The 12,947-nt window shown below is 39.6% G+C and overlaps 1 protein-coding gene across 4 annotated transcripts in view; it reads right to left on the bottom strand.

The window, feature by feature from the left end:
* Window positions 1-12,947, bottom strand: part of tsnare1 (T-SNARE Domain Containing 1) — a 256,224-nt gene that overhangs the window by 80,161 nt on the left and 163,116 nt on the right. For all 4 annotated transcript variants that reach the window (XM_040034306.1, XM_040034309.1, XM_040034307.1 and 1 more), the window contains exon 9: window positions 7,737-7,809. In XM_040034306.1, the coding sequence (XP_039890240.1) occupies window positions 7,737-7,809 (73 nt within the window). The remainder of the gene's footprint in view (window positions 1-7,736; window positions 7,810-12,947) is intronic.

The following is a 12,947-nucleotide window of genomic DNA, read 5'->3' as shown; positions in this document are numbered from 1 at the left end:
ACAAAATGGTGGTGGCTAACCAACCGGACATAGTGGTGGTAGACAAACAGAAGAAGACGGCCGTAGTGATCGATGTAGCGGTTCCGAATGACAGCAATATCAGGAAGAAGGAACACGAGAAGCTGGAGAAATACCAAGGGCTCAGAGAAGAGCTCGAGAGGATGTGGAGGGTGAAGGTAACGGTGGTCCCCGTGGTAATCGGAGCACTAGGTGCGGTGACTCCCAAGCTAGGCGAGTGGCTCCAGCAGATCCCGGGAATAACATCGGAGATCTCTGTCCAGAAGAGCGCAGTCCTGGGAACAGCTAAGATACTGCGCAGGACCCTCAAGCTCCCAGGCCTCTGGTAGAGGACCCAAGCTTGAAGGATAAACCGCCCGCAGGGGCGTGCTGGGTGTTTTTTTATATATATATATATATACATAGAAAGATGTAAATTCATACACTTTGCTGTGCTATAAAAATCCAAATCAATGCACTTATTGACTTCTAATTATTGAAAAACTTAATTCCTTCTCTCTATAGTCACATCTTCTAATTGCTCATTACAGGGAGTGCAGAATTATTAGGCAAGTTGTATTTTTGAGGAATAATTTTATTATTGAACAACAACCATGTTCTCAATGAACCCAAAAAACTCATTAATATCAAAGCTGAATGTTTTTGGAAGTAGTTTTTAGTTTGTTTTTAGTTTTAGCTATTTTAGGGGGATATCTGTGTGTGCAGGTGACTATTACTGTGCATAATTATTAGGCAACTTAACAAAAAACAAATATATACCCATTTCAATTATTTATTTTCACCAGTGAAACCAATATAACATCTCCACATTCACAAATATACATTTCTGACATTCAAAAACAAGACAAAAACAAATCAGCGACCAATATAGCCACCTTTCTTTGCAAGGACACTCAAAAGCCGGCCATCCATGGATTCTGTCAGTGTTTTGATCTGTTCACCATTAACATTGCGTGCAGCAGCAACCACAGCCTCCCAGACACTGTTCAGAGAGGTGTACTGTCTTCCCTCCTTGTAAATCTCACATTTGATGATGGACCACAGGTTCTCAATGGGGTCCAGATCAGGTGAACAAGGTGGCCATGTCATTAGTTTTTCTTCTTTTATACCCTTTCTTGCCAGCCACGCTGTGGAGTACTTGGACGCGTGTGATGGAGCATTGTCCTGCATGAAAATCATGTTTTTCTTGAAGGATGCAGACTTCTTCCTGTACCACTGCTTGAAGAAGGTGTCTTCCAGAAACTGGCAGTAGGACTGGGAGTTGAGCTTGACTCCATCCTCAGCCCGAAAAGGCCCCACAAGCTCATCTTTGATGATACCAGCCCAAACCAGTACTCCACCTCCACCTTGCTGGCGTCTGAGTCGGACTGGAGCTCTCTGCCCTTTACTAATCAAGCCACGGGCCCATCCATCTGGCCCATCAAGACTCACTCTCATTTCATCAGTCCATAAAACCTTAGAAAAACCAGTCTTGAGATATTTCTTGGCCCAGTCTTGACGTTTCAGCTTGTGTGTCTTGTTCAGTGGTGGTCGTCTTTCAGCCTTTCTTAGCTTGGCCATGTCTCTGAGTATTGCACACCTTGTGCTTTTGGGCACTCCAGTGATGTTGCAGCTCTGAAATATGGCCAAACTGGTGGCAAGTGGCATCTTGGCAGCTGCACGCTTGACTTTTCTCAGTTCATGGGCAGTTATTTTGCACCTTGGTTTTTCCACACGCTTCTTGCGACCCTGTTGACTATTTTGAATGAAACGCTTGATTGTTGGATGATCACGCTTCAGAAGCTTTGCAATTTTGAGACTGCTGCATCCCTCTGCAAGATATCTCACTATTTTGGACTTTTCTGAGCCTGTCAAGTCCTTCTTTTGACCCATTTTGCCAAAGGAAAGGAAGTTACCTAATAATTATGCACACCTGATATAGGGTGTTGATGTCATTAGACCACACCCCTTCTCATTACAGTGATGCACATCACCTAATATGCTTAATTGGTAGTAGGCTTTAGAGCCTATACAGCTTGGAGTAAGACAACATGCATGAAGAGGATGATGTGGACAAAATACTCATTTGCCTAATAATTCTGCACTCCCTGTAAGCAGTTCTGGGAACTGTGAATGTGAATCCATATGATAACTACACGTTCTGAATCCCCGCTGATGCCACTCTTACCATACAAAGGCTCTGGAAATACCAAACAAACACAGATCTTGTATATAAAAAGAAAGTACTGTTTTCTTGTGTATAAACTGAAGCTCTTTTGAGTAGTGTGCCAGAGTAGCCCGCATGAATAGGCCGTGAAAGTGCTAATCCTTCCTTTTTTTAGCCAATTCTTTTCTTTGTGCTACCTGCTTTTTCCACAAATGCCTCCACAACACAATCAAATATTATTTCTATTTGCCACTACACCAAGAAAAAAAACAGGTCAGGGCAATTTCAGTGCATCTCTTTTAATGGGGACAGGTCCATTATTGCCTGGCTCTGTGGTGATCAGATAGGATTTCTGCTTTGGTATAATGCCTGTGAACTCTGCAGTCTTCCACAGTATTCTCTTCTATTTCTTCCTTCACTTATTTAGGTAGAATCACACTGTGTTCCTCTACCATGTCCAAAATACTACATCCACAGTCTTTCACATGCAAATGCGGTACCTCATTCATAAGCAGAGCAAGCATGAGATGTGGCAGAATTTGCAAACAGATAAAAGTATTAGACGTGACAGAAGGAAGTGTTCAGTTTATTCTTTATCTGAGTGAGGGCTGACGTACAGTTAACATTTGAAAGAGGAGAATGTGACTGATGGTACTTTTACAGCTGTCCTCTATACACTAGTTATGTTGGACTTCTTCTAGGACAACAAAGTGACGCCAATGTACAGCGTGAAAAAATGCAGTACTTCCACATTAAAACGGCAAATTTTAGAGCATAATTAAACATGTTTACAGGGTTATGTATGTATCTACTGGTATGTATCTAGCTTATTTACCTGTTTATAAAAATTGTTTGTCTAGGGCAGGGGTGTCAAACTCCAGGCCTCCAGTGCCGGTGTCCTGCAGGTTTTAGATCTCACCCTGGGTGAACACACCTGAATCAAATGATTAGTTCATTACCAGGCCTCTGGCAAACTTCAAGACATGTTGAGGAGGTAACTTAGCCATTTAAATCAGCAGTGTTCAATCAAGGACACATCTAAAACCTGCAGGACACCGGCCCTCGAGGCCTGGAGTTCGACATACCTGGTCTAGGGTCTCCGTCAGCCGGGTTATGGTCGTCTTAACAGCTTGAAAAAAAGGCAACTGGACTTCTGCACATTTTGCCTATGTCCTATGTATTAAAATGCCTAGTGGAGGTTGTTCTCTTGTTTCCTGAAGGTGAGCCTATGAACTGGTTCACTCTAAGGACAAAACACCCAAACACAAGCGAAACAACACAGTGTATGCGGTGCAGTGCAGCGAGAAGTGATTAGATCTCCACATAAGACAAACAGCTCTCCTCTCTACAAACAGGAAACAACACAGCTTTACACCTGCATTTTAAGATTACGACACTCCTTCCAGGATGCCAGTGTTTATATTTTGGGCAGAGAAGACACATGATTTAAGATACGAGTGAAGGGGGCGCCATCGACGTCTACTGTAGCTGCTATCACCCACCAACAGTGCAGTCCTGCGATCCATTTCAGGCGTTTCAACTCCCATTCACATTTGGCCTCAGGTGACCATAATAACTCACATCATGGTGGGGTGGGTCATTGTCTCACCTGTGGGCCCAGTGATGGGAATGACCCACGTTTTCTCTCCTCGTCATGTCTCATGTGACAATGTGATCAACACTGTGCTGACGACCCTTAGGGCCAGCTCCAAGATGACACCCGCCACTAGCGGTTTATTACCTCCAACTGTTTTGGACTCCACCAGTTGAACCAAAGAAGCTTCTTGGATGAGAAAACCCATACAATCACACCCAGATAAATAAAGTCCTAAAGTACCTTCATTAGTCTGGTCTTACAAAAAGATACTCTAAGGTGTTTTTCCCTGCTTTTTTTTAGCTAGACAAAAATTATCACCCTGTGCCTCTGTTAGTACCATGCTAACAGAGTTAGTTGAACGGTGCTAATATTAGCATTTTTTTCCTTTTGTGTATACAGTTTGTAATTGTGGCTATTACAATACTTATACTCACTGTTTTGAGTGCATAATTGCATGACAAATAGCCACAAGAACAGCTGGACAAGTACCAGGATGCTTTACAATGAAATATCAAAAAATTGAGTGTGTAACACTAAACCTCTCACAGGTGTTTTCACATCTGTGGTGTTTAGTCCATTTAAATCAAATTATGGTTCATTTTCCTGATGGTGGGGTTCATTTGTGTAATAATGTAACATACTAAATCATGAATTGATAAATATTTTCTACTCAGGACCTTACGTTTTGGCTCAGCATTTTTTAACAAGTTGCTTGAAGCCCTCATTTTACCACTATGTACCCACATCAATAATTTTCATCTACCCTGGTCTCCCTGTCAAATGGAGCGCCAGTGAATACTCCAGAGAAGCTGGTTGAGTCATTTGTTTACTTTGGGTTACACATCACTAGCTGCTAGTATATCCACCTTACATTCCTGCTGTATGAAATGGCAGTTTAATCCTCAAGTGGTGAAGTTTGTTGTTTCCACCTTTAGTTGGATCAGCTTTCTTGCTTATTTTGCAAAGTTCACAGATAATAAAATAATGACAGAACAGAGAAAAATTACCCTTAAAAAACAGTTTTGAATTTGACGCATCATTTATATCTCTACATTTTAGCCAGCCTACTTAAGACTAGTACATTGGAGAAAAGGGCAAACAACGAAGAAAACAAAAACAAAAACATTTTATTATCCATTCTTGCAGTTAGGATAAGCCAGTTTTAGTCATCCTGACTCTAAAGGGTATTTAAAGGGTATCTACATTAGCCTGATTGAAGGTAGCAAACAAAAGGGCACTCTGTAACAAAAAGGTAGCAATTAGCACAAGTTATTGCTTCCCATTCTTCCTAGGAAACTTCATCACACACCCACAACCCCATTACGTACCCACACCTTTTACTCCATAAAGCAATGCAACTAATCCCGAGTATTTTGAGACACTGAAGTATCATCCTGTGTGTGTGTGTGTGTGTGTGTGTGTGTGTGTGTGTGTGTGTGTGTGTTTAAATAAAGCTAGCAATAGTTATGGTCAGCACTGTTGTGTTTTTCCTGAGATCAGGAATGTTTATCTTTTTGACAAAATCTTCAGTGGGTTTGTGGTGATGTTTAACAAGTCCATAATAAACAGCTGCCCTTGGTCTTTGGGTTGAAATGGTTCTTCATATCTTTGAGTTATGAATATGAATCCTTCTCCACAGAGATACCTTGAGATGTCTTCACAGTGTTTTACTGTGGGTTTGATACATTGTTGTGTGGTTTCTCTCTTCAGTCAGTCTCCTTGCAAACACCCTTCCATTACTACCACGAACCACAATATAGGATTCATCAGTAAATAAAACATTTTCCATTACAAAGTATGTCTTTATAGACGCTATGCATCCTCTGACACTATGACCTTGCTTAGACAGAGAAATTTTAGAAATTCTTTAGACAAAATTGCTTGTCCATCACTAGTGCAAGACTTGATGGTGTGCTAATTTTTGTCTGTCAAATCCTGCTTTGATTCAACTGATCCAGTTGTCACCAAGTGTTTTTGAGGTCTGTCCTCTTAGAAGCCTTCAGTCTAGCCATTAAACAGTGTTGGGAAGGTTACTTTTAAAAATGTATTCCACTACAGATTACAGATTACATGCCCCAAAATGTATTTTGTAACGTATTCCGTTACGTTACTCAATGAGAGTAACGTATTCTGAATACTTAGGATTACTTAATATATTATCAAACTTTTTACAACTACATGAATGTACTATTGCTGTGTGATTTATTACTTTTACTGAAGGTTACTGGCCATACAACTAGATTTTTAAATCTTAATATAAAACGAGTAACAGTAGAGTGGACATAGAAAACTATTCCGCGCGTATATAAAACAGGTCCGCGGCTCCGAACTGTAGTAAAGGGACCTCTGGCTAATACGTCGGGTTCATGTCGGGCTCATAGCTGAAAACTAGCTTTACTTTGTTGTCTGGCTCAACTTTTCTAGCGAGAGACAGAGAGAGGAGTTGAAAGGCTGCTGCAACAGAACTTATTGTTTCGGAGGAAAACACGAACACGGTGTACAGTCGAGTCTTAATAGCTTACTTACAACTGGACTACACTGCCCATGAGGCTACATTCCTTAGGGCTATTCCTGTACTGGCAATTTTTTGAACAATAATTTTAAACAATAGTTCTTCCCGTCATTATGCGGGTTGAATTTAGAGGTTAATGCTGTCGGGCCTTCACTGAACCACCAGCAAAAGAAGATGAAACTACACGTCATGGCTGAAAAACACAGAAATTAATTCCCTCTTACTTTGGCTGTTTGGCTTTCACCACGATTAAAATCACACTTTCTGCACAGCTCCCTCTCTCTCTCAGTGAAACCGGTTAACCATCAAAAATCTCTGTTTTCTACATTATTTGCTTGCTTATTACTCAGCAGTCAGCCGCTGCTTTTTTGTTTTTAAAAAATGACCTCTGACAAGAAAGCCTAACTTCTTCTGTTTAATACAGAAGAAATTAACATTTTTGTAAATGATGCCAAATTTCAAAACTCTTAGCTGTGTCTCTAATAAAACTTCTTTAAGTTTACTCTGTAACTTTTTGCTTTCCTTCAGCAGCATCAGGTAATGTTCATGAGTTGATTCATGGTTTTCTTCAGTTTTTGATCTACTGCAGAATATTTTTAAGCTTATCCACTATAAAAAGCCAGACCAGAAAAATCTCCTTCATGTTTTTTTGTGTTTTATCCTCAGTTACTTTGACACAAAGGCATCTGCTGTGATGCTTAAACCTCTGATGAAGTCTCACAAGCTGTGTTTTTATACACAAATATAAAAATATGGATATGTACTGATAAATTATCAATTAATATTTATTTAAAATAATATTTCTGACTGAGTCCAAATTGAATCAAATCAAATCAACTCCAGACCTAGTGAATCAAAATTAAACCAGTTATAGAAATCAGTGACGATACCCAGCCCTATGCTACACTGACCACGGCTCAACACAGTAACCTTAATTTGGAAAGTCATCTGCCTTTCACTTCAAGTTAGATTTGATCTAAAGCCAAAATCACACCTACATTTTTCAGGTATGCCCCTTTTTCCCATATGGCTGACACCAAGTAAAAGCTAATTCCCCAGTGAATGCTCCTGACGGAGCCAGACATAGCTGATGGCACATTTGTGACCCAGCAGAAAAGCCTTTATATCTGTCCTATATCTGTGTGCTAAGTTTCATTCTTTTTGCCAAGTCTACATCACTGCAGGGAGTGGAGAGCCGTTTATAGATATCAGGGTGTCTAAATGGATTTTCTCAAACACTCTGCACTGTTGTGGTTTTTAAACCCACATCTTTTTGCTTCTCATCAGAAAATTTGTCAGTGTGGCAGGGAGGTGGAGGTTAAAAAGTTTGTTTTGCCCAGCAGAACGTTCAAGCTTAGGGCATTAGTCAAGCACATCATATTAAAATGAGCCCACAAAAGGTTATCTGTAATAAATTAGAGTCGGCAGTGTAAAAATTCAAGGCATACACAACAAGATCTTACCTATTGCATCTCCTTGTTCATGAACCATGCTGGCCAGATCCTTCATGATTTGACTGACATCCAGCATGTCTCTCTATGGAGAAATCACAGTGAATGCTCATGTTAGTCCTCCGTACATATCAGTCCATGAGAGACAATGTGCTATTTTACACATAGGACAAAGATTATAGCTTGAAAAGTAAGGTTATTATTATTTATTTATTAATAATATTATTGTCCATATTTACACTGTTTGGTCTTATTAGATGTTATCATCTTTATTACTTAAACTAAATGCAAAGTATTATCAATATTGAATAATGCACAAAGTCATCTTGCATATGTGAGCAGGCAGTCAGGCTTAATTACAGAAACAGAATATGTAAGGTAACAGAATAACATAACATTATTTCATTTCACTACATTTTTTTTATTTTTTATTTTTATCTAATAAAAAAGACTCTAAAGTGCAAAGGTGGGATTTGTATATTCTTTATCACCCTGATCAATCCTGATCGATCAAAGAAGTAGTAGAAAGGATGGTTCATGGTTTCAGATGGACAGAGATCAATTGAAGCCAGTTTTGACTGATATTATGTCAACAAAAAAATTGAAGGAAACTGTAGTGGCTTTTTGTCATCCTTAAATGTTTTGCTCATAGTTGTGCAGCTATGAAGGATTTCTATAGAAAATGCAATTCTAATTCAATTTCCCTGTCCCTTTAATTGACAGTGGATTTGTGTCTAATCCTAAATGTTTTGTGCTTGGCTTGTCCAAAAGTATAAAAAAAATGCAGTTCAAAGTTTTTGTTCAATTATTCCACTGTCAAGGCACAGAGCGAACTGGTGCAGCTATGGCTGACCGCAGCTAATTCTCCACAGTCTCAGAGCTTTGAATCTGCTCTCAATGTTTCAGCTCAAAGCTTATAAAACCTCTGTCTATCTCATGCTCGCAGGTCCCCCCCTTTTCCTCCATTATGGCACCGTGCAATCACAGCTGCGTTTGTGTAGCCTAACCCACTGGGCCATCCATCACAGGTGGCGGAGTTTGCTGTGGAAACTGGCAGCCATCCTGCCACTTGGCAAAAACCATTTGAATGGAGCAAAAATGGCCCCTGGCAAAGCTTGTGATGCTAAAGACTTTTTGCATTTATCTTGAGGCAACCCTGTCCATCACCCTGTAATAGAATAATAAATTTATTTTACCTGGCAAAGCATTGGGCAATCAGGGCTCATTTTATCATAATGACAGAACAGTGTGTAACCAATTTAGCAAACACTGTGTTGCGAATAGACATAGACAGACAGGGACACACACACACACACGTACACACCCAGGTGGGTTGGGGCGACCGTGGGTGGGTGGGTGCAGTGGACCCCTGCCTGAGGGCTGAGTGGGTGGCCAGGCTTGGAGCCAACACTGTGCCCTTTTCCATATTTCATGTGCTTCAAATTCTACTCATGAGCAATCCAGAAGCCACTGGATACTGGCATCAGGCTAGGAACCAGCCAACATGGATGTTCATTAGGATGATTTGTTTGTTGCCTTTTTTCCGAGACTTGCAACAACAAAAATGACATTCTGATAGCCAGCTTTGATACTCCCCCACATTGAAAGGAGCCAGCTGAGGTGGTTCAGGCTTCCAAGTTTAGATGGTTAAAATGAAGTTACTTAAGCATCCAAACGTCCACCTCATCCAGTTATAACAAAGCTCTTCATTTAAATGCACATCATCGTGCTTTCTTACTTTTCAGAGGTTATGGAGATATTTTATTCCACTAAGTGCACCTACGAGGACACTGCATTCCATCATATATAGGGGCTTTCTACAGAGCCCTCCATTTCTGACTGACCAAGACCTAAGACAACCATATAGACTACTGTATGTTTTCTCCTTTGTGTGGGCACCTTAAAGGGCATTTTATCCTGTTTGCTCTTCTATAATGACATCTTAGAGAGCCCCAGTGCATTAGCATTTGTGCCGGTTCAGCTGAATTTTCTTTCTATGACACATTTTCCGTCTGTACACAATGTTATTCATCAAAGTCAAGGAAAACTGAAAGGACACCAGTTTTTGAGTAATTCACTCTAAATTTGCACCAGCTCCATGGGGCAGTGCTCTACAGCTCACCCTGACCTTACCTCCCACTGTGGTGCACATGCAAAAACCGAGCTTGCTGTATAGGGATCAATAAAATGTCAGTGAACTTTTGCTACATGCCACAATTCTTTATGATGATAGCCAAAGAATCAGACTAATCCTCAGTTCCAGAGCTCACCTCTGCTGGTCCTCTGACACTGTCTGTCAATCCTGCTGCTCTTGTTATTGTGTATGACTGATAAAAAGAACATACTTGAATAAACGAAAGGCTCTGAGGGTCTGTATATTTTCATGCAACTAAAATGTCAGACCGCAATTCAGACATCAGTTTCATCTGACACTGGGGCCACTGCCGAGGCAGCAAAACACAATTAAACTTGAGGCCAAGATAAAATAGTCACAACAACCCTGCCGGCAGCATCTGATTGACACCTCAGTCATTAGAACTGCATGCCTTGCATTTCTCCAGTCATAAAGATGTTTCTGATAGCAGCTGATATGAACACTTGTGAGAGAGATTGCAGCTCAATCCACAGCTTTGCAACTTTCAGATCATCTGATAGAGGATGGGAAAAGGGACTCTTCTTTTTCGATACTTTCATGCTTGTGTTACCAAGATATTGTGCTATTTATCCACACAGAAATCAGCATCAGAGTTGGTCTCTTGTGTGATTATTCTAGTCTGTTTCTGTTTTGTATTTAATTGCTCTTCACAGTTTGATTCTTTCAAGGTATTATCAAGATGAAGGTAATTTATAGTCCAATATATGACAGCAAAGTAGCTAGATAAGGTTTGATTCTCCCAGGATGACTGCAGTTTGCAGCGGCTAGCAGTGTACACACAAACATGTCTTTCCATCTTTCACTGCAGGGCAGTTATGAGAGGTTTCCTCTAGTGCCTGCAGAGGGAAGTATGGCACAGCAGAGTGCTCATGTCAGCCTTTTAAAGGCGAACCAGCATCAGTAATAAGAACCGATTAGGCATGCAAGTCAGCTATGAGGAGGGGGTGTGCCGATAGATGACACGACCCCTGAAGAGGCGTCTGGGAAATTTAAGGCGTTTTCACACCTTTTTTGCTCAGAGAAGTTACTTGGAACTCTGAAGTGCTCTCTAACACTTAGTTTGCTTCTTTTGGCCAAATGTGAGTGTAGCAATCAGAGCGAGACCTCGCTGAGAAAGGAGTCTCTCAGTATATTCCCAAGCTAAAGTGGCGCCTCCACTAGAATCTGAACGTGATCTGAATGCAATCGACTGTGAGGACACGTTGCCATATGTTGTCTACTTATGTGACTACATTCAAGTTATAACATAGTTCTTGAAAGGTCTCAGGTTGGCCCAACTATTAGGAATTATTTGTGACATTTTCTGTCAGTGTAAATTACAACACCTAACACTGTGTTAAGGATCAGTACTCTTTGTGACAGATAAGTTCATTTGTAACGTTTTTGGACTGGTTAAGAGCAGTTGATTATAGTTCTGTACGTGATTATAAGTGTTCTATACTATACTTAGTATTTTACAACAAAATTAATATTCTTCAAGGAAGAACAAAATTTGACTTTTAGTGGGAGAACTGACTGACCAATTTTACACCTCTGTCCAGTCTGTGAAAATAACCCTAAAGCCTTTGCTTGCATTATGCAAAATGCATTGTTCTGGATCCTGGATAAAATGTGATGCAAGGCTTTAAAATCCAACACTTTCAAATGCAGCGCTGTCAAAGTAGTGCTAAATATGAAGAGAACAAATGAACACCTATAACTTGAGTATAGAACTTGGTTGTATATTCAAATAAACCAGCTTGAATTTCACTGAGAAGCTATACCTGCCCCCTAAATAATGTTTAATTCCAACCTCACAGCCAACCAGGCAAATGTGTTTTGAAGAAATGTTTACATTGCATATATTCCTTTTTTCTGTCAGGGTAACAAGGAAAAAGAGATCAACATTCTGTGACTTTAACTTTGTTGAATTTTTACTGAACATAATCTCACTACTATGAATGTTAATGAGCCATTATGGACTTTTTCTCAATTACTGTTTAACCAGAGGACCAGTATATACTACATATATATATATATATATATATATATATATATATCTATCTATATATATATATATATATATCTATATATATATATCTATATATATATATATATCTATATATCTATATATCTATATATATATATATATAATATATAATATATATATATATAATATATAATATATATATAATGTTTTTCCTCTACACCCCCCCCCCAATTTTTTTGCACATGTCGAGGAGCGTGTCAGGCTACATTTCACTGTGTGTTATACTATGCATGCATATAACTATGCATGTGACAAATAAAGAACCTTGAACCTTGAACCTTGACCACTGGATGTTTGATACATTATCAACAGGCAAAACATTTTATCAACACCAACAATGTCAGTCTGACTGTACTGGGATTCTTGTTTCTTTCTGTTGTTGAAAAAGAAATGAATGGACAGAAAAGGTGTTGCTTTTTCATTTCTATCATTTTCTTTTTTTAACTATTATGTCACCCCTCTGATTTTACCCTGTTACTAGTATTTGATTGTAGTATTTCATGAGTTTTTACTTAACACCAACCCAAAATTATGAATAAAGAAGTCTACTATTTTGTGCCATAAACTGCCGTTCCTCTCATGGCCACCCCCCCAAAAAAAGAGTCATTCTCCAAAGACTCCTGTGTTAAAATGCCCACTGTCCCATTACAATTTAAGAGTCTGGCACAGAAGCAGCAGGTGCCTGTGTAACCCAGCTTACAAATTATTATTAAGAATGACCGAACTCCTACTAGCCAGTATCAGAAAATCTAGGATCGACAGGAGCCCAAGGTATAAACACCAATAAGGAGAGACCACACCACAGTAGACTGTTCACAAATTTGTTATATTAGACACACAGCAGCTGCAACAAATGTAATGAAAGCAATAAAATAAAATACAAAATATTTCACCCCAAAATAACAAACTAAATAAAAGTGCGTGCATACAGCTTTCTCTGAGTCAAATGTATGAGTGAATAATGTCTGGTAACTGATGGATCGTTGGGGCCCGTTCAGTTTGTTTAACGTTTGTCCTACCACACTCCGATGAAGGAAGA

This window comes from Simochromis diagramma, unplaced genomic scaffold (assembly GCF_900408965.1).
Source record: "Simochromis diagramma unplaced genomic scaffold, fSimDia1.1 OVJJ01000747.1, whole genome shotgun sequence".
Classification (NCBI taxonomy): Eukaryota; Metazoa; Chordata; class Actinopteri; order Cichliformes; family Cichlidae; genus Simochromis; species Simochromis diagramma.
This window is presented reverse-complemented; position numbering and strand designations above follow the sequence as displayed.